This window comes from Pleurodeles waltl, chromosome 7 (genome assembly GCF_031143425.1).
Source record: "Pleurodeles waltl isolate 20211129_DDA chromosome 7, aPleWal1.hap1.20221129, whole genome shotgun sequence".
Taxonomy (NCBI): Eukaryota; Metazoa; Chordata; class Amphibia; order Caudata; family Salamandridae; genus Pleurodeles; species Pleurodeles waltl.
The window spans coordinates 148,197,836-148,220,551 of record NC_090446.1 but is presented as its reverse complement, the minus strand read 5'-3'; the positions used below and the strand labels follow the sequence as shown (position 1 = coordinate 148,220,551).

The 22,716-nt window shown below is 45.7% G+C and overlaps 1 protein-coding gene across 2 annotated transcripts in view; it reads left to right on the top strand.

Moving 5' to 3' along the window:
- The window catches only part of PHACTR3 (phosphatase and actin regulator 3), a 628,269-nt gene that overhangs the window by 242,816 nt on the left and 362,737 nt on the right, over window positions 1-22,716 (top strand). For both annotated transcript variants that reach the window (XM_069243416.1, XM_069243418.1), the window contains exon 3: window positions 8,505-8,582. In XM_069243416.1, coding sequence (XP_069099517.1) covers window positions 8,505-8,582 — 78 coding nt within the window. The remainder of the gene's footprint in view (window positions 1-8,504; window positions 8,583-22,716) is intronic.

Genomic DNA, 22,716 nt, shown 5'->3' with positions numbered 1-22,716 from the left:
AGGGTGACCGCCCATCCGTAATTTTCACAGACTGCCCGTAATTTAGCCCCATCCTCTGTTGTCTGTGATGATTGGCTTAGCAGACAGCATTTGTCTGTAATTTTAGTCTTTCAGCTAAAGGACAAATGTAATTAGGACAATTCAGTTTCCTCAGCTAGATTGAAAGGCAGCGAGTCTCCTGTGCTCTGATCCCAAGGGAGGGGCAGACAGATAAGAAACAGGGCTCCTTGCCAGGGTGTCTCCTTCCCTAAGAAATGCAAATGTGCGCAGCTGGTAAATCTGCAAATGTAAAGGGGCTTGGAAACATGTATTGGCTTTAATTAAAGGAGTCAGCATTCTGATGGCAAAGATAATTACTTTTGGAAAGGTACTGTAAGGGTGTTCCAAGTTGAGCTGTGGAGTGTATGGTTTTAATGGACAGTTATAAAAAATGTTTGCACTAGGTATAATCTGTTTATTATTTAAATCTATATTTTAGAAGAGCTTTTTTTATTTAACCTAAATGTATTTACACATTTTGTGGCAGCCTATATTATGCTGTGTGTAATGCATGTTTAAAATAAGGACATACTCATTTACAGTGCTTTCAGGGATCTCATAGTACTGACAAACATTGGCAAAGCCAATAGGTCTCGCCTACGCACGAGTGCCAATGTGTTTTAGCCATGTTTTACATCAGACTGGCTGCTGTTCAGTATGGTAAAAAGTTAGTGGCATAGAGGAGAGTGTCGCAGAGTGTCGCAGAGTGGTATGGTGAAGAGTGGAGTGGAGTGTTGTAGAGTGGAGTGGCAGAGTGCCGTATTTAGGAGTGTCATACTGTGGAGTCGCGCAGAGTGATATATAGTGGGGTGGTAAACAGTAGAGTTGACTGGTGTAGAGTGCATTGGCATAGAATGTTGCAGAATATAGTGGTGTAGAGTGAAGTAGTATTGAGTGCAGCGGCATAGAATTAAGCAGCAAACAATACCATAGAATGCAGAGGCATAGATGGAGAACAGTGGAGTAGAGTACAATGGTGCAGAGTAGAGTGCAGTGGTGTACAATGCAGATGTTTAAAGTGCATTGGCATAGAGTGGCGTGGGGAAGAGTAGAGTGGCATAGAGTGCAGTGAAGTAGAGTGGCATACAATAGAGCAGCAGACAGTGCAGTAGTGTAGAATGCTCTATAATGCAGTGGTGTAGAGTGCAGAGTACACTCGAGTGGCATAGAGTGGAGTGGCATAGTGGTTCAGAGTAGAGTAGTGTAGAGTGGTGCAGTGCAGAGTAGAGTGAGGTGCTGCAGAGTGCAGTGGCGTAGACTGTATTGGTGCAGATTGCAGTGGTACAGAGCAGAGTGGAGAAGAGTTCAGTGACGGAGAGTGTAGTGTTGCAGAGTAGAGTGTCATGGAATGGAGTGTGCATAGCGGAGTAGAGTGGCATAGAGAGCAGTGGAGTAGAGTACAGTGGTGCAGAGTAGAGTGCAGCGGCATACAGTTCAGTTGTTTAGAGTGCATTGGCATAGAGTGGATTGATGCAGAGTGCAGTGGCATAGTGTGCACTAGCATAGAGTAGATTGTTTCATAGAAGGGTGAAGGGCGTAGGATGGAGAGGTGCATGGAAGACTGCAGTTGTGTAGAGTGGCATAGATTGTGATGGCATAGAGTAAAGCGGTGTAGAGTGCCATGGCATAGAGTGCAGTGCTGCAGAGTAGATTGGAGTGACATACAGTGTACTGGCGTAGAGTGCAGGGGCGTACAGTTGAGTGTTACAGAGTAAAGTGCATTGGCATAGAGTGCAGTGGCGTACAGTCCAGTATTGCAGAGTGGTATAGAGTGGAGTTGTACAGAGTAGATTGGTGTGGCCTGGCTTGAAGTGGTGTAGCATGTAGAGGAGCAGAGCACACTGGTGTATAGTGGCGTAAAGTGCATTGGCATAGAGTAGAGTGGTACAGAGTAAAGTAGAGAGGCATAGCGTGAAGTGGCATAGAGCACAGTGATGTAGAGTGAAGTGGTACAGAGTGGAGTAGAATGCAGTGTCCCAGAGTGCAGTAGCATGGGGTGGTGTAAAGTGGAGTGGTGCAGAGTAAGGTGCAGTGGTGTGGAGTGGTGCAGAGTAGAGTGGAGTGGTGTTTGCATGGTGTGGTGGCACACTGCCATTACAGACAACGCGTTTTTGGTTGAAAGGACCATTATGTTTGCACAGACATACAGTTTTCCTAATAAAACTATACAGTGCACAGAAAATGATGTGTGGAATTGCATCACCTAGTGTAATGTTTTGTTTTAATCATATTAAGGTATGTGTTTCCAGCACCGTTCAGAAGTTACAAAAATGTGCTTCATTTGTGTTGCTAATTCTGATATATACTGAAATCCTTGCACAATTCATTTAAATATTGTCATGTGACAGAAAAACCTCTCCTACCCCCAGTAGCCACGAAGATAGTCACATAAATCCTCTCACTTTGTACTCAGAGAAAGAAAAATAAACACCAAGCTCCCACAGAGCCTGACATTAGGCCTTGTTCTTTGAATGCACAGCAAATGTAATAAGATAAGAACAAGATTTACAGGCCTGTTTAGAGAAAGAAAGCACTAGGTTTGTGCAAGGGGAGGTACAAACCCAAGCTGGACAGCCTAAAACAAATAAAGCCAGCAGATTGAAAGCAACGAAATGTGAGTTTCAAACCACAAAGCCTGACAAGCAACGGGGGAATGCATTCCCAGGGAAGCACTGTGAATGTACTTAAAGTGGCAGCCGCGGGATACTTTGTGGGGAAAATCCAATATTTTAGCTGAGTCCGTATCATGCAGAGGTTTGGCCACATAAGTCTCCCAGGTGGTATGCTGAGAAGCCCTGGAGTGGTCTCCATGTTTCAGGAAAGGACTGTACACCCATTGTATCAGTTTGCTGCCAGTCCCTATGGTGTAGAGCTTTTGGCGCACCTAATGTAGCGTTAGTGCTAGGGGCAGACATGAAATAGGGCGTTTAATGATTGTTTAAGGTATTTGTAAGTAAGGATTTGACCCGGGTGAAGATACATTTTAAAATCTTTCTGATGTTCTTACATTTTGTTTGTGCAATTTACATTCCAAATATTTTGATGATACTATGTGTACTTTGACACTTAGCAATAATCCAGATCACTGGTTTGGCTTTTGCTCAACTGCAAAGTCATTTTATGAACAGAGTGGGCAATTGCCTTGCACAACCTTGCAAGTGGCCTGACCTCTGCTCACCCTTCACTGAACAGTGGACCATTGCACCAGGAGAGTTTGCCAGGGTGAATTGGTGCTGCTTGTTCAACTAATTGACAGTTCGTCTTCTGTTTCTCTCCTGTCTGCGGAGACAACTCCCCAGGTACTCAACACCTTCCCATACTCTTTGTGGACCCATCTTGTCTGACTTTAGGGAAAGTCCCACCTTGTTTTTCTCTCCCTCAATTATCCAGTTCTTAGCAACAACCCTTTGAATATGTTGCGTTTGATCTACCATCTGAGCTCGATTTCATCCTCCTCTTTTATTATCTTTGATAGGTGGTCTGGACTCCCAGCTCTAAGATAAATGTAGAGTCCTGGACATTCACTGTAGTACTGTGAGACTACAGACAATTTGTGGGTACATCACATCCTGGCATTATGTGTGAGACTATCGCCCACACTATCTGCTCTGTCTCATTACATTTTTTTAGGTTGAAAGTCCACTGGAGGTTGAGGTGAGCCAGATGTTTTTGTTCAACTTGTTTAAACTAGCATACGGTTATTTACCTTAATGCTTCCTAAACTGTTTGCCATGGCTCTTAAAATGTTTAGAATCATATTCAAAATGTTGCTGTTGCTTTCTCTCCAAGAAAGATTGGGTAGATTTGAGCAGTGGTGATGGCCTTGACACAGCGCTGAAGGGCACTCATTTACTACTGAACAAGGACATAAATGACACCTGAATGTAGCATACCTGTGGGCAATCACAAAAGACCATAGTGAATAAATAGTGCTATGTAAAAGATAGTAAATAAATGCACTTACAACGTATGGCCTCTCTTGGATTGTCTGTAAAACTGACGGTTGTTTTGGAATTTTTGTCCTGAATTTTGACTCTTCATCCTGAATTTTTGTCATGAATTTTGACAATTTGTCATGATTTTTTTACAGTCCTGTGCACAATTTGCCTCAATGCCAGGTGGTCCCCCTGCCCCCAGTCCCCCTCAGTGGGTTTGTTGCTGCAAAGCAAGAGGGAATGCTGAGAAGGCCACTGGAACATGGCAGCCATTTTGGCATTCAACTATAACGAAAGTGCATCTGCCGTACCAGTGGCTGAACTATTCTGCCAGACACCCCCGCCATGGTGGCAGGAATCTCGAAATATGATCAGAGGCCCTCCAACCTGGTGGGTCATCCGCCAAACTTTAAACAGGACAATAACTTTACTGTGACCACGTTACAAAACGTAATTCACACCATACAAACTGTTTAGATGAGTGGATGCCCTGCACTCTGCCAAAGCTCCTAGTCCTGGAGCAGGTCTAATGATCTAGTGCCAGCCATGAACTCTTGACCCGGAAGGGACATTGTGCTTGGCTGTTAAAACATTCCGACTGCAATAGGAGCGTGCTTTCAAAGTGCCCCACAGATGCCATCATCCTTGGCCTAAAGCAAGTCCTAATGCACCCATTCTGTCGTAGTTTCTTTCCCTGACTCCCTGTGCTCAGAACAAAATAGTCCCTTTCGTAACCATTTTCTTTTATTTTCAAGTCTATTGCCACATTTTGTTTCATTTCCCAGCCCAAGGTCACCCTGCATGAGGGTTCCTATACCGATGTCTCTCTGCCCGCTTCTTTCCCCGTCCCATCAGAGTGGTTGTCTTACAGGTTCCTTTTCAACAAGAGTCGATGGTATTTGGCTGCCGGACACTTTTTTATTTTATTTATTTTAAGAGTTTTCTATAGCGCTAGCAAGACCGAGAGGGTAACAGAGCGCTTTACAGCATGACAGGAAGTAAACATAAGAATAAACATGATAAACATAAGAATAAACATAAGAAACACAACAAGACAAGAGTCATTTTGTACAATGGGGGTACAAGTGGGTTCTCACGGATAGAAGGGTGGCAGTTCGGGGAAGGGGGGGTGGAGAGGGAGGGATCCTTATTACTGAGAGGGGTGGTTTAGGAGGAATTCTTTCAGTAGTTTCTTAAAGGACAGGTGGGAGGTGTTAGATCTGATGTGGATGGGTAAGGAGTTCCATATTCTCGGAGCGTTGTTAGAGAATGAGCATGATCGAGTTTTTTGCTTGTTGGGTTTCGGAAGGAGGAGGAGGAGAGAGTTTGTGCTTCTCAGAGATCTGGTTTGACCAGCTTTCACTAGCTTGTTAGCGAGGTATTCAGGTTTTCCAGTGTGAAGGGCTTTGTGTGTCAGGCAGGCAGTGCGGAACAGGCAGCGGGCCTCAATCGAGAGCCATTTCAGGTTCTTCAGGGCTGGGGAGATATGGTCAAATTTGTTAGTTCCTGTCACTAGTCTAGCTGCTGCATGAAGAGTGGACCTCATAGGGGCGAGTCGGGATTTGGCCGTGCCAGTGAGGATAGAGATCCCATAGTCTAGTCTTGAGAGTGCCAGTGCTTGAGTGGCCTGTTTGAGGTCATCGTGGGGTATGAAGGATTTGATTTTGTGAAGAAGTTTAAGGCTGCGGAAGGCATTATTAGCGTTTGACTTAATATGGTCCTGCAAGGTCAGGTTAGAGTCCAGAGAGATTCCCAGGGATTTGACCGTAGTAGATGGGGAGAGAGTGCAATTAAGGGCGTCAATAGATTTTAGCCATTCTTGCAGTTGAGGAAGCTGGTTAGATTTCGAGAGGAGGAGTATTTCCGTCTTTTCATGATTGAGTTTGAGGTGGTTATGAGAAAGCCAGCAAAGGGCTTCTTTAAGGGTATTGTTCAGGTGGTGGATGTCATCTAAGGAAGATAGTTCAATATAGAGTTGCGTGTCATCCGCATAGAGGTGGAAGGGGATATTAGCTCGGGTGAGGATAGTGGTAAGAGGGTCCATGTAGATGTTGAAGAGGGTTGGAGAGAGGACAGAACCCTGGGGGACCCCTCTGGTAATGGGGGAGGTGGGCGAGGTCGAGTTTAGAAGCTTTACTAGTTGGGTACGGTTTTGTAGGAAGGAGGAAAACCAGCGGAGGACAGTGCCTTCAATGCCAACTCTCTTTTGGAGGGAGTCGAGAAGGAGTTTATGGTCGACAGTGTCAAAGGCTGCTGTAAGATCAAGGAGAATGAGTAGGCAGGGTCTGTCAGAGTCAAGAGAGATGAGGAGGTCATCTACAATGTTGAGGATGGCGGATTCAGTGCTGCAGCCTTTCCTGAAGCCAGATTGAAGAGGGTTTAGGAGGCTGTTGGAGTCTATATGTTGGGTTAGTTGTTGGAGAGCACATTTTTCGAGAATTTTGGCCAGGAAGGGAAGGTTGGAGACAGGTCTGTAGTTGTGGAGGTTGTTCGGGTCTGCTCCTGGTTTCTTCAAAATTGGCGTGATTTGGCCTAGTTTTAGGCAGTCAGGGAACACGCCAGTCTGAAGGGAGCTATTGATGATCATTGTCCAAGTAGGGGAGAGGGACTGGTGGAGTTTTTTTGCCAAGGAGGAAGGGAGGGGGTCAGCTAGGTGGGAGGAGGTTTTGGAGGAGGACATGAGTTTGGAGATGTCCGATACCAGGAGGGGTTGGAAAGAACTCCAGTTGGCAGGGGCCGGCCGATGCGACCGGATGGGGAGAGTGATCTCGGTTAGGGGGGAAGAGTTGTCAGAGGGGTATAGAGTGGGGGTAAGATTGACAGTGGATGGGAGGAGGGGGACAATGTTGGGGGGAGAGTCCCTTGCTAAAGAACGTTCAATCTCAGTGATTTTATCGTTGAAGAAGTTGGCAAAGTTAACGCAGGTGGTCTCAGTGGTGGGTAAGGGGTTGGGAGTAGGTTTGGTTGTTTGTTGTTTAATGATGTTAAAGAGCTCTTTCGGACGGTTTTTGGCTCTGTCAAGGGTATTCTGGAAGAAGGATCTTTTTTCATTATATATGTGTTTTTTGTACCTTCTCCGTGCACATCTGAGCTGATCTAAGTGGGTGGAGGAGGGGTCAGATCTCCAAAGTCTTTCCGTGGCTCTGAGTTGTCTTCTCTCAGAGTTGAGATCATTGTTGAACCAAGCTCTAGATGGGATATTTCGCAGTTTTTTCAGTTTTAGAGGGGCAAGCTGATCCTTGAGAGCCCTCGTCCAGTAGCCGTCTGTCTCTTGTTCTAATGCGGAAGAATGAATGGCGTTGCTGTTTGCAGCCCTGGAAAGGATGTCTTTTCTGTCTGTGATGGGTGAATGATTGCTGAGCTCTCTGTGGAAGCGGGGATTGTCTCCTCTGAATTTGACAACTGAGGTGTAGACAAGTCGGAGATAGGTTCACTGCCGGCACAGATCAGGGGGTCGGTCAGCTGCGCAAGGGGTAGCTTGCTGTCTGTGATGAGTGAATGATAGCTGAGATGTCTGTGAAGCGGGAATTAGGTCTTCTAAAAGTGACAACTGAGGTGTAGACAAGTCAGAGACAGCTTCACTGCCGGCACAGATCAGGGGGTCGGTCAGCTGTACATGGGGTAGCTCTGCTGTCTGTGATGAGTGAATGATAGCTGAGCTGTCTGTGGAAGCGGGATTAACTCTTCTGAAAGTGAAATGTGGGAGGCAGACAAGTCAGAGACAGCTTCACTAACGGCACAGATCAAGGGCTCTGTAGCTCTGCTGTCTGTGATGGGTGAAGGATAGCTGAGCTCTGGGAAGCGGGAATTAGCTCCTCTGAAAGTGACATGTGGGGGGTAGACAAGTCAGAGGCTTTACTACCGTCACAGATCAGGGGGTCTGTCAGCTGCGCAAGGGGTAGCTGTGCTGTCTGTGGTGGATGAATGGTAGCTGAGCTGTCTGTGAAGCGGGAATTAGCTCCTCTGAAAGTGACATGTGGGGGGTAGACAAGTCAGAGACAGCTTCACTGCCGGCACAGATCATGGGATCTGTCAGCTCTGTAAGGAGTAGCTCTGCTGTCTCTGCATGTGAGTGTTTCGCCCATTGCTGATGTCTTTATCCTGGTGAAAGTCTAGTCCCTGTTGCAGTGCTAGTGCGTTCCCAGAATTCTGTGCCGGAGTGCAGCAAGGAGACGGTCTTCCTGCTCTGTTTCACTAATAAGGACTGACAAAACTCTGCCTGACTAGCGCTTTAAGGCGGATAGCACACTACTCTTGATTTCTCATTAATGGTTCAAAGTGTACAGAGCATTCCAAAGTGCTTTGACACCTTTTCAAGGAAATGAAGCACCATATAAGTGCGAATGTGAAACAATGTAATGATGCAACAAATAATAAAGTCTGCTTGGCATCAAGTCGCTCAGTGGCCTGTCCACCCGGGGGCGGGGGTATTATTGATATGGGTGTCTAGAGGGATCTTTTTGCGCAGCCTTGACACATCACAGATTCTGCACTTGTTCCATTGACCTTTCCCCTTGCACTTTCTCCTAGTGCTAGAAAAGAAGATGAACACAAGACAAAGCCGAGACGAGCTCATCAAGAAGGGGCTGCTGGAGATGATGGAACACGGCAAGTACTGGCTGTGGGGGTGGGCAGAAATGTGAAACATTCTCTTTCTGTGTTATTTCACATGATTCATTCAAGCATTACCCCCATGAATATACAAATATTGTAAACATTATTGCTTCACTCGTTTTTGGCTTTTATACTGATGAGACAATACCTTGTCGCTCTGTTTGGGTCCTTGGCGCTATATTAATAAGTTGCATGATTGCTTACATTTCTTAGAGTATTTCGGGTCAGCAGATTCCAAAGTTCAGTAGCTTTTCCCTATATTAGGATCAGATTTATCAACATTTACGAAAGTGCAAAGTCACAAATTTAGATCAAAAGTCTAACTTTACTAATAGTAAATTTAGACTTTTGGTCTCAGTTTAGACTTTTACTTTAAACATAGACCAAAAGTTTAAACAAAATTCCAACGTTACTATGAGTAAAGTTAGACTTTTGGTCTAAACTTAAACTTTTGGTGTTTAAGTTTACTTTTGTGAATTGTGCCCAGTGTCTACAATTTACAATACAAAACTATATAACTATTGAATTACACTGTCCGGTACAACAATCTTATTGATGAGTTTGGCTCGGAGAGAACATCCGAGAAGCCATATTCTTGAATCAGTTCCTCCTAGGTCATCTTATAGAAAGAGAACTCATCTCGAGCATCCACAACAGCATTCCATAAGGTTCTTCATTATTCACTGTTAGTGAAATACAAAGGGATCGCAATTAGCTGGTAAATGGCCTTCCCTGGCAGCTGAGGTAAGTAAAATAATGTGCTTTTAAATGTATGCTGTGTGCCTGCTTGCAGGTGAGTGTGCGTTAAATTGAGAAAGAGTATGTAAATAAGTGTAAATGTGTGTTTGTGTAAACATGTGTTTGTGTGAGTGAAAATTAAAGGTCAAAGGGTGTGTGATGCCACTTCTGCTGCCCCTGGCATTTTGGTGAATTGACTTTCATGTTGTGAACCCCTTGCTTTAGCTTATAAATAACACTATAAAGAAATATAGTGACAGCAGAAGAGCAAGTGCAGCAAGGAAAAATAAAAGATGTGTATATAGGGAAGGGAAATAAGGAATTAATTTACCTTTATAGCCCGCCGTAGTGGGCTATATCAGCCATTAAAGGCCTGCTTCAGCGTTAAAGGCTCGAGCCGAAAGCCCAACTAGAGAGGACTGCAAGGCTATTAGAATATTCTACCACTAGAGGGCAGAATGTTCTAATAAATCTCCTTTCTTGACAGCAACAGCTGTGAACAACAACATTGGAATGATGGAGCTTCGGTCTTCTACCGGCTACTAGAAGCCTAGAGCACTCCATTGTTTTAAATGGAGCTCCCAACATTCCAATGATCTAATATTGAGAGGAAGGAAGGGTGGAAGGATGAATGGATGCTTGAGTGGATGCATGGATGACTGGATGAAAAAGTAGGTAGATGGATGAGAAGTGGGTGAAAGGATAAGTCAAATCATTATCAAATCATTAACATTTATAAAGCGCGCTACTCACCCGTGTGGGTCTCAAGGCGCTAGGGGAAAGGGGGGGGGTTACTGCTGCTCGAAAAGCCAGGTTTTTAGGAGTCTCCGGAATGCGGAGTGGTCCTGGGTGGTCCTGAGGCTGGTGGGGAGGGAGTTCCAGGTCTTGGCTGCCAGGAAGGAGAAAGACCTCCCACCCGCCGTGGAGCGGCGGATGCGAGGGACGGCAGCGAGCGCGAGGCCAGAGGAACGGAGGAGGCGGGTGGGGACGTAGAAGCTGAGGCGTCGGTTGAGGTATTCCGGTCCCTTGTTGTGGAGGGCTTTGTGTGCGTGGGTGAGAAGTCGAAAGGTGATCCTTTTGCTGACTGGGAGCCAATGCAGGTGTCTCAGGTGTGCGGAGATGTGGCTGTTGTGGGGTACGTCGAGGATGAGGCGGGCCGAGGCGTTTTGAATGCGTTGCAGGCGATTTTGGAGTTTGGCGGTGGGCCCAGCGTTGAGGGTGTTGCCGTAGTCCAGGCGGCTCGTGACGAGGGCGTGGGTCACGGTTTTTCTAGTGTCGGCGGGGATCCAGCGGAAGATCTTGCGGAGCATGCGGATGGTGAGGAAGCAGGCGGAGGACACGGCGTTGACTTGCTTGGTCATGGTGAGAAGGGGGTCCAAGATGAAGCCGAGGTTGCGGGCGTGGTCTGTGGGGGTCAGTGCGGTGCCGAGGGCCGTGGGCCACCAGGAGTCGTCCCAGGCAGACGGGGTGTTGCCGAGGATAAGGACTTTCGTTTTGTCAGAGTTCAGCTTTAGGCGGCTGAGCCTCATCCAATCTGCGACGTCCTTCATACCCTCTTGTAGGTTGGTCTTGGCGCTGGCGGGGTCCTTGGTGAGGGAGAGTATAAGTTGGGTGTCGTCAGCGTAGGAGGTGATGATGATGTCGTGCTTGCGTACGATGTTGGCGAGGGGGCTCATGTAGACATTGAAGAGTGTCGGGCTGAGTGATGAGCCTTGAGGTACGCCGCAGATGATCTCGGTGGATTCTGAGCGAAACGGTGGGAGGTAAACTCTTTGGGAACGGTTTGAGAGGAAGGAGGCGATCCAGTCCAGGGCCTGGCCTTGGATCCCGGTGGAGCGGAGGCGGGTGATTAGGGTGCGGTGACAGACGGTGTCGAAGGCAGCCGAGAGGTCGAGGAGGATGAGGGCGACTGTTTCACCGTTGTCCATCAGGGTTCTGATGTCGTCTGTGACTGAGATGAGGGCGGTTTCCGTGCTGTGGTTGGTTCGGAATCCGGTTTGTGAAGGGTCGAGCAGGTTGTTGTTTTCCAGGAAGGTGGTCAGCTGTTTGTTGACGGTCTTCTCTATTACCTAAGTTTTTCAGGTCGCTCGGGTCAGCTGTGGGTTTCTTTAGGAGGGCGTTGACTTCAGCGTGTTTCCAGCTTTCGAAGAAGGTAGCAGAAGAAAAAGAAGAGTTGATGACGGCCTGGAGGTGCGGGGCGATGATGTCGTCGGCTTTATTAAAGATGAAGTGAGGGCAGGGGTCCGAAGGGGCGCCGGAGTGAATGGATAGGTGGATATACTGTTGGAAGGATGGCAGAGTAAAGAGAGGATTGGATGGATAAGTGGGTAGACAGGATGGCAGAGTAAAGGGATGGATGGATAGGCGGATGGACAGGTTTTAAGGAGAGGATGGATGGATGGCAGAGTGGATAAATAGATGGATGGAGGGCGGAGAGAATGGATGGATGGATGGTTGGCATAGTGGATAGATGGATGTAGAGTACATGGGTGAATGAAATGAAGAAAGATTGAATGAAAGATGAAAAACAATGGATCACAGAATATAAAGGTGAAATGGTGGCTATCAGTGGGTGGATGGAATGGTGAAAGGATGAATAGTTAAATGGAAGAGTCGAGGGAGCTCTACTAGGGAGGGGTAGGCTCGCTTGACTCGCCTGCTTGGTGCAATTACAGCTTTTATTTCAAAGTGGGGGATATTTTAATTTCCTGGCTACTCCCTTGCATAAGTGCACAGAACCAAGTTGTTGCAAAAAAGCCAGGGCTGGTTTATGTCATCTAATAGTAACTTCTCAAAGAAAACAGAATAAGAAAACAATTAACTGGGCAAGCATACAGAGAGCAAAAGAGCATAAAGTGAACTGTGCTTTGTTTGGAGATGCTGGCACAGGGAGGATTTGGAAGTAATGGAAAGTAGGATGCATGATTTGGGAAAGCCACTAACAGTGAATAGCATTAAAGCAGTACCTCGTCAAGTAAAACCTGCACTCAATGTTCGAAAAATTGCGCAAATAGTCAAAGTCAAAAGTATCTTTATTTGATTTTACAAGTAAAATCATAAAAGAACATTAAATCAGTAAAATCAGACAGCACAAATAGTTAATTAAAACCAGATAAACAAATACAAGTACAATATAGTAAAAGAGGCAAATAAACCCCACCCAGCTGGCATACAAAAACCACCCCTTCAAAAACGAACAATATAACTTTCATCTACTAGAACAATGCTGCCTAACAGAAGGTTTGAGGAAGCGGCTCATGCTATAGCAAACCAACGGGCTATCCAGCTGCGTCAGGTAGGAGGGGGCGTCAGTACATCTACAGAATACTCGAGGCCTCAGGATGCTCTTGAGGACACTTGAGAAAAAAAGGTTATAAAAATTACAAAAAACATAAACTGCATCAAGGACTGAGTTGCTAGCCCATCACATGGGTGGGGCGGCAAATACCTCCTCTCCCCACCCCAGAGTTTGACGCTCCAGGAAAGCTCAGAAGGCGCCAAACCGTGCCTATTCTAAACCTGAAAAGTAGGGACCTTTCCCAACGTGAAAGTTCGAAGGAAAGGTATGAGGCCATTTCACCTGAAGCCAGGAAAATGTAGTACTCTTTGGAGCAAGGCTTGCTAAGGGACCATTTAATACTGAACGACTTGGTATGCTCAGCAAATCTAGACTTGATTAGCAGGCTGTCTGACGTTTTCAGATTTCCTGGGTTGGAAAACAGTTCGATTAGCCCAATGCCTGTTAAGGACTTCTTGATATAATTCACTCAGGCTGTTGACATTCCCTTTTCCAAGCTGAGAAAGTCCAAAATGACTTCCCTATTAAAGCTTGATTCCAAGCTGGTCTGGACTTTTTCCCATAAGTAAAGCGGAGCAAACTTAACTTTGTCGGAAATTGAGTGTTGATTGAGCTCTACGTGCAGGATGTAGTTTGAGATGGTAGAAGAAAGATTAAGAATCCCCCTGCAGGTCTAGCTCTCCTCCATCTGAATGGGCTTTACATTATGGTAAGCCGATGCCCCAGCCCCGTATGTTGCTGTTGGAACGCTCTGCAAATTATAGATCTTGAGGTAAGGGGCTACCAAGCCTCTACCTTATTTTCGAATGATACTGAATAAAGAGCCAGAACCCATTCTACGTCTTGAATGAGCGGCATTCACCTGAACCTGCCAGAAACCTGAAGAATGGACCACGACTTCCAGGTAATTAAAACATTGAACTGAGCTCATGGATCATCCAGAGATTCTGAGAGACCCCATGCTTCTCTTCCCCGGGCCACAGGCCATAATGTGAGATTTCCAAAAGTTAATTTTCAAGTTCAGGTTCCTCATAAAGCTTATGAATGACTCAAAGAAAATCTGCAAAATTTTAGGGGTACACGCCTGTACCCTTTTTCTGACATGGTTACCCCCACTTTTTGCCTATTGTCAGTATGTTTTGACTGTGTTCACTGGGATCCTGCTAACCAGGACCCCAGTGACTATGCTCTCTCCCTTTAAATTTGGTTGCTTGGACCACACACACATCCCACATTTGGAATACTGGTGCCCCTATATAAGTCCCTATTATATGGTACCCAGGTACTCAGGGCTTTGGGGCACCAGGGGTCCCCCATGGGCTGCAGCATGTATTATGCCATCCACGGGAAGCCCATGCAAAGTGTACGTACAGGCCTGCCATTGCAGCCTGTATGAAAGGGTACATTCACCCCTTTCACTACAGGTCACTGCACCAGGTCACTGTAAGTCACCCCTATGGTAGGCCCTCCTAGTCCAGAGGGCAGGGTGCAGGTACCTGTGTGTGAGGGCACCCCTGCATGAGCAGAGGTGCCCCCATGAACTCTAGCTCCATTTTCCTGGACTCCGTGAGTGCAGGGACACTATTTTACATGTGTACTGGACATAGGTCACTACCTATGTCCCGCTACATAATGGTAACTCCGAACCTAGGCATGTTTGGTCTCAAACATGTATACTGTTGCTAGTATTGGTTATATGATTCCATGCACTCTGCGGGCTCCTTAGAGGACCTCCCGCATTCATCCTTTTAGCTATCTGGGGTTTTCCGCCCATGCTGCTGCCACCCCCTCAAACAGGTTTCTGCCCTCCTGCTGCTTGATCAGCTCAAGCCCAGGAAGGCAGAACAAAGGATTTCCTTTGGGAGAGGTGGGTAACCTCCTCAAGCCACTGGTATGCGTTGAAGGGCACATTTGATGCCCTCCTTGCATAAACCAGTCTGCACCGGTTCCAGGACCTCCAGTCCCAGCTCTGGCACGAAACTGGACAATGGAAAGGGGAGTGACCACTACCCTATTCATCACCACCCCAGGGGTGATTCCCAGAGCTAGTCCAGGAGATCCCTTGATTCTGCCATCTTGAATCCAAGGCGGGCAGAGTCCTCTGGGAGCATCTGAGTGACCAGGTCAGGTAGGTGATGCCAGAGCCCACTCCTGATAGGTGGTCACCTTGATAGGTGATCAATTCACGTTCCAGGGCTATTTAGGGTCTCCCTCTTAGGTGCGTCCTCAGACTCAACTTGCAAGATTCCAGCAGGACTCCTCTGCAACATCTACTTTGACTTCTGGCCACTGGAACCACAACTGGACTCCACAGGAACCTACAATCTGCAGCTCCAGCTATGACTTCGCCCTGCAACATTGTTTCACCGGCTCCTTCCAGCTTCTGCAACATTTCCCCAGCTGTGCATCTTCTGAGGGTGGCAAGTCTTCAGTCTGCATGAGAAGGAAGAAGGAATCTCCTTTAGAGTGAAGGAGTCACTCCCCTGCATCCGCAGGCACCAACTGCAACGATGACCGGCTGTGTGGATCTCCTCTCATCCCGAGCTGCATGGATCCTGAATCCCGGGTGGTAGTCTGGAGTGGTTCCCTTGGTCTTCTCTACCAGCTGTCCAACTTTGGTGAAGGTAAGCCATTGCCTTCCCACGCAGGACAGTACCCCCATACACCACATCTCTTGCAGCTACCAAGTCTTGTTGGCATCCCCTCTAAGGGATCTTCAGGCTCCATATAGCCCCAGCACCCAGCACTCTTCCCTGTGATGCACAGCCCTATCTGTGCTTCTCCTGCAGCCTGGGACCCTTCTTCAGTTATGTGGCATTGGCTCCTATACCACCTCTGGGTCCTCTTCGAGTGGGTCTTCTTTGGGGGCTGCCTCTTCTTCTGTGGACTCTCTGCATTGCTGATGGTGCCCTGGGACTCCCCTCCATGGGTTGAGTCCCCCTCGACCTTGTTGGTCCCCAGCAGCTCCACTTTTTGTTCACCGCAAATCTTGCCTTTGCCAAGTCTTGTGGTGGCTTTTCCACGCCACAGACAGACTGCAATCTTCCATCTGGCGTGGGACATCGACTGCATCCTCCAGGATCTCTTTACCGACTCCAGGGCTGCATTGCTGACCGTCTTCGCCCTATCGTCAACCAACTCCTGCAACCACATAGGGGTGATAAGTGGCTCCTGCCACCACGGACACTCCTACGAGTTCTGGACTTGTCCCGTTCTTTTTCAGGTCTTCCTCTTCAGGAATCCACCGCTGGTTTCTTGCAGTCTTGTCTAGGTGTTGCATTCTTCTTCTTTTCAGTTTTTTTGATTGTTTGGGGAAAAACCAGTAAATTACTCCTTTCTTCCTGGTCGCTGGGGGGCACTGTGGTACTTACCTTTCAGGTTCCTATTTCCTCCAGCTCCCCTCTACTTACCTGGGTGGGGGTCCTGAATTTCCGTTCCATTTTTTTAGTATGTGGTTTGGGCTCCCCTAGGGTCACTATCGTATTTTGCTATTGCACTGTTTTCTATTGCTTTTATGCCTATTTCTGATCACTAGTGTACATATTTAGTGTGTTTACTTATCTTCTGTTGGGGGTATTGCCTATCTAGTATTTTTGGTACTGTGTTACTATAATAAAGAACCTTTATTTTTGTAACACTGAGTATTTTCTGTAATGTGTGTAAGTGCTGTGTGACTCCAGTGGTATTGCATGAGCTTCGCATGTCTCCTAAATAAGCCTTGGCTGCTCATCCACAGCTACCTCTGGAGTGCCTTACTTCTAGACACCGCCTACACTACACTAATAGGGGATACCTGGACTAGTATAAGGTGTAACTACCTTAGGTACCCACCAAGCCAGCTTACTACAGCTCCATTAGTATGTCATCGTCAGCTTACAACAACCCAGCTGCTGGCAATCTTACGGACATCAGAGGTAGCTGTTTCAAGGAAGTCACTTAACCTATTTATATAGATTATGAACAACAGAGGGGCTAGGATACGCCCCTGCCACACACCCCAGCCCAAGGTAAAAACAACAGTGGTTTCCACTGAGTGACCATTTTTTACCCTCACCCCAAGGATCTCATGTTAGCTATACAAAATAATCACCAGTGGAACTTCCACCCCAAGATCTAAAAGAGTTAGCTTAGTCCTATTGATGCTATCAAAAGTGGTGGATAGGTCCATGAAGGGAAGGTGCAGCTATAACACTGTGTCTAGCCCTGGCTGAAAGTAGCACTGACAAGGGGATAAGATGTTACTGAGTTTAGCCCAGGTCTGCAGGCGACTGAAGATTATGCGCCCAATTATCTTCACTATATTATCAATCAATGATAAGGGGCGGTATGTTGGCAGACCCCAATCTCCCTTCTTAAAAATGGGGACTATGATGGCCTAACCCCAGAAAATATGTGGTTTGGCACATAAAGCATTATTAAATAGGTTGGTCAACAGGGGGCCGCATAACACAATGCTAACTTTCAAAAGATCCATGGGTACACCATCCGGCCCTGAAGCCACACTGCTTGGACTCTGTCAAACTGCTAGATCAACTTCCTCCAAAGAAACCTGCAGAAGGGCAGAGATTCTCAAGTGGGTGCTAAGGAGGGCAGCTTGGCTCTCCACTTCAGCTAACTGATAAATAAAGGAAAAATGACTAACCCAATCTACGGCAGGAATATTACACTCCAGTTGTTCTCAGGGCGGTATATCTCTTAGTGGCAATCTGGTAATAATTCCTTCAAAAGCCTTGGGACTTTTTCCTGTCCTTGATGGCATGATAGTAGGCCCTTCTAGTTGTCTGCACCTTCTCCCGATCTCTAGGCTTTTCTGAAAGGGCCTTCCTCAGATACCGACTGGCTGCAGAACATTGGGCATCAAAACATTGCAGGTGACCTAAGTCAGAGCGAAGGGGTTTTTAACAAGAAATTCCTAATACATACACATAGGCTCTAAAAAAAACTCTCTCAGGGGTCCGCCTGAGTTATCAGATAAGCACCCCAAAAACACAGGAAAAAAACTTGGCCAGTAAAGAACTTAGCATAACTTTAGGATCGTTTAAGGACCATATAAGTTGCATGCCATCGCTAGAGTATTTATTGATTATAACGAATGCTGAGGGCCCCATATCCCTTCTCAGTGGAAAAGCCCCCTCGAGACATAATGGGTTATGATCTCCCCACTGAGACTCAGGGATAAAACAGCTGATGAGCCACAGACAAAACTCCTTGGAGCAAAAATATAGTTGATGACCGAGGACCACCTTCTTCCCCCTAAAGGTTGGTGTGTCCGTCCGAGTTCATGATAATCAGAAAAGACCTCCATTAAATCATGGGAGGCTAAGCGATCAGCTACCTCTGGCATCCCTATCTCTTGGGGCACTTACTGAGCACAGGTGGTATAAATTCCCCACTTTAACATTTAAATCGCCACATAGCAAGAAACAGGGCTGAGAGCCAATACTGGTGCCAAAAGGCTTCAGGCCATCTATAAACAGGAACAACTCTTCCAAGAGATGGTAACAAGAATTGCAAAGGACATTGTTACAAAAATTAACTAAGTAAACATAGAAAGGCCTCTCTACATATTTAATGAGCACCGTCTGAAAAGCAGGACTTCCAGAGGCGAGGGAGGTTACAACCACTTTAAGACCCAGCTTAACCCAGATAGTTAGGCTAACTTTGGCTCTCCCATTAGTGGAAGGTATTGCAAGGGAAGAGTAACACGAGTAACCCCTGCATGAAACGTCTGTGGGAGCCAGGTTGCCTGAAGGGCAACAAAGTCGAACCTATCCATAACATCCAGCCACTCTGGGTTAATAACTTTGTCTTTGAGACCAGCTGTGTTCCAGCTGACTAGGGAGAAGGGAAGCCCTCCAGCAGCAGAGACCACCCATCCCCACAACCCACGCCACTCATCACTTTAACTACGTGAGGCAAACCTCTAAAAGTGACTTGCTGCGGTCATTCCACTTCTAGCAGACCTGTTACTCACTGGGACGGTAAACCGGGCACGACTAGTGACAGAGGCGGCAGGGGCTGGATGGTATATTGCACAAATTCCACTCAGGACCTGGGGATGATTTGAAGGAACTAAAGCTTGCCCTGGACTGCAGAGTCTAGAAGTCCCCAAGGCGTGGCTGAGCTTTCCAATTAAAATACAGTTTTAAACAGACGTTTAGAGCACGCTTAGTACTGGACTTTTAGAGCATGAATTGTGAGCTCTGGGGTCCCCAAGATGTTAAAACACATTTTACATATCCGAGCCAAGGAATGTCATACAAAGAACATAGGTTGTCGCCTGTTCAGATGTGTAATTGGGCCGCAGGGATTGTGTATTAGAAGATCACATAGCACAGTAAGTAAGCATGATTGTAAAAAGTGACATTAATGACATTAATGCCTGCCATCCAAGAAGTGGCCCAGACAGAATAATAATGAGGAAGTGCTCCAGAGTAGAACAACTAAGTCCTAGTTTGCAGAGTGGGCTTGCGGTTAGTAATGTATTGTTTATTCACTGGCTCACCAGGAAGAGAGCTGGTCACAAGGCTTCACCCTTACATCCTTAATAGTGAGAGCTGATACTTGGGAAATTATTAAACAGCAACCATGGGAGCTGATGGTAGACTCTGACCCATTGGCAGAAGAAGGGACCTCAGTTATTCTGCATTCCCTGAGAAGATGAACACAATCTTCAAGGAAAGTTGAAAGCTAAATGTAGTCAAAACATCCACAAGATATTAAATGTAGACAACAACACATGGTTGCTGCATGTTACACAGATACTGCCATAGACATCGGCAGAATTTCACAGCCAATGTGCTAAATAAATCACCTATACAGTAATTTCTGACTATCACAACTTGAAGAGAACACCCTGCTCATTCCAGAGCTAAACCTTTTTCAGACATCTCTATAGGTACACATTAAAACCGCTGTTAACTAAACAAGCTAGTTCCATGTGCCTTTAAGTATAGCCAGCATTTCAGGTTTTCTGTTGATACTCTTTCAAAAGTACTAAAGTATGTCTTAAAGAGTGATTTAAAAAAATATTTATGGACTGTTCGGAGCCCCTTATCAACAAACGTATTAGATTTCCAAAATAGTATATGTTTTGCTATCTACAGTCTGTGAAACTATTTTTTTTTATTTTGTTAATGAGTGAAAATATAGTCATTCCTGGACTTTCAGTACATTCATCTCAAAATGTTTGACGCTAGTTCGGAGCTTTGCAGGATTAGCGTGAATGTTTTTAATGCTAATCCTGCAAAGCCCTTTGAGGCCCATTATGAATAATGGTGTGCTTCCTTTTAATGCCTGCTCTGAGCAGGCTTTAAATGTGTGGACAAAAATGACGCAAAGAAATCTCTTAGATTTATTTGTGCCATTTCTTCGGCCCACCTTTGCATACATTATGCATGGTGCATGCATGATGTAGCCCAAAGGGTTACAAACTGTAAATCTGGTACTGTGTTTTTGGCCATCTGCCGCCACAATAGAGTCAAAAAATGTTGCTAATGTGTTATTATATGGCGCAAGGGGCTCTTAAATCTGCCCCTACATGACTTCATTTGTTGTGTCCACTAGCACATAATAAAAACATAGGACATCTGTAGTCCTCTGTGAAGTGGGGTCAACATGTTTTACCGCCTTTTTTATTTTTGCAGATTTTTTCAGAACCTGCGGACCATAATATGGACTGTGTGTGTCTCCATGGGTACTGTCTTCACCCAGATCTTCAATGCACCCCAAAAACTAAACAATCCATAAACACTTGAATGCGCCAACATCATTTCAGACTTTGGGCCTGATTGAGATCTTGGCAGAGAATAATACTTTATCACAAAGTGACAGATATTCTGTCCACCGTATTACGATCCTATTATATCCTATGGGGATCGTAATTCGGCAGACGGGAGTATTCCATCTGCCAAGTACTAAATCAGGCCCTTATTTATTTACGGATTAATATTCTGATAAAAAAATATATCCGTACTTTTGTGGTCAGGCGCATACAGTGATACCTTACATAATCGTAGGGCAAGTAGATCATGAATCCTGCATTCATGACTTGTTTACAACCGGTGCTGACAAGCTTCGTGGTTATGTCATGTAAATAATTGTATTGAAAGTTTAGTTAGACCTAATGTTGCTTTCAGCATGTAGACTCGACGTACTGCTTCCTACACATGTAAACTGTATATAAAGGCAGGGCACATGCCCTTGTCTGCTACTTAACAGCAAATATTTAAGGCATCATCGGTATGCTCCTTACTACAAGGTGCGTTTTTTGGATCAGTAGAATAATATGTAAATTAATACACCTGTTACGATATTGGTACATTCAAGTGGGTGTGTATTGTTTGTTTTTCAGTTGCATTCAAGATTTGCATGGTGAGGGCACAGGTAACATAAAAGCGTAGATGAGTCGTAGTGATTAAAGGGATGTTTTCAACAACTCGGTTCTGAATAACATCATAGCCAACTCGACAATCACTTTCGTTGCCTATTGTCTCCCTTCTTAACAGTTATCCACCTATAATTCCATTTATTTGGCGGGGTGAGTGCTTCAGATTGTGTGAAAAAATGGAAACGTTTGGGAGGCAACTTGTAAGACAGACTGGCCTATAGATAACCTGGTGGAGATTCCAGCAGACCAGTTGTAAATGGTTTCTACTTGATCAATTAGTGAAATAGATGCTTTTGGCCATTATTCTATATGTGCCCAGGGGGGGGGGGAAATAAATATGACAGCATAATTAAGAGTGCCAGCTGAAATAAATAGACACCTTCATATAACAGTAACCAGTTTCCATCTGTAAGATTCAGGTGGCATTTCACTAGAGCTCCAAGAAACCTTTATTGTTTTTGGTTATTCTGGGAATCTGGTATGGTTCTTGACCTGCTAGCCCATGCTGCACATGCCCACAGTAGGCCAGGCACCTACAGCAAGCTTTCAAAGGGGTGAAGCCATTCTATAGCCTACACAGTGGCAGTAGTCCAATCGAAAGTGGGCAGAATAAAAAGCTGTCAGTAAGTGGAATTTATTTTTTTGTGCGTTTTGTGTTACGAGCAGCTGTGCACACTTGTGCATGCCACACCAACCTTGCGAAATAAACATTTTTCATAGTAGCTTAGCAACTGTGCTACTAGAAGAGCTATTTTAAGATCACTAAGGTTTTTTTTAATCCTAAAGATGCCGGTTTTGGTTTGCTCAGCCCTGAATCACTGTCTGCTGTCTTCCTCTGAACAAAAAAAGCCTCAGACAAAAATAAAAAAGAATATTGAAAGACTTTTGAGGCCACTTGAGAACGAAGAGACGAGAATTATGCTTTTGTTAAAGTAGATTATAGTCTTATATATGAAAATGGAAGAGTGGTGTGAGATGGGTGGCAATGACTAATCCACCACTGGCATAATTTGCTCCAATAGAGAACTAGTTGGCGGGGGTTAGCTTGTGGATTATTTTCTGGATTTAGTACCCCATGCTTTTCCCAGTACCACCACATCTTAAATCACGTCAAAGTGCATCATTTGAATGTTTGTCATCTTAGCAGGATGATCTTGGGAATTACTAAAGGTTGTGCCGGTGCACAGGTGGTGCTGCACAATTTTGTTCTGCTCCCACACGCCTTTCTAATGATAAGTAAATTGGCGCAATGCTTTGAATGGCTCTGTTCCACATAAGCACGCGCTCAAAACCTTAGTAATAACTCCTATTGAGTTTGTCACTATTGCTGTAGATGTTTTCCATTGGAAGCCACTTTGAGGGAATAAAAGCCCTTGATGGTAGGTGGACCACGCTATGGTGGCCCGGTGGAGCTACAGTCATTGACATCGCGCCTAGAAATGGGATCTTTTGTAGGACAGCAAAAAAAATTGCTCTCACACACTGGCAGTTTCCAAAGGCCACCAAGATTCCATGGTGGTCGCACACACAAAGGCCACAGAATTGATGTTCCCAGTGGCAGAGTTGGTGGTAGCTCATCCACCGGAACTCTGACCCTGACAGTGGGAGGGCGGATCAAGGAGGAGGGCGGAGGTGACTTTGCCTTTTTTAGGGGCTGTCTTGTCACTGCCCTCCTCTTAATCAGGGTTTGTAACATTATTTAT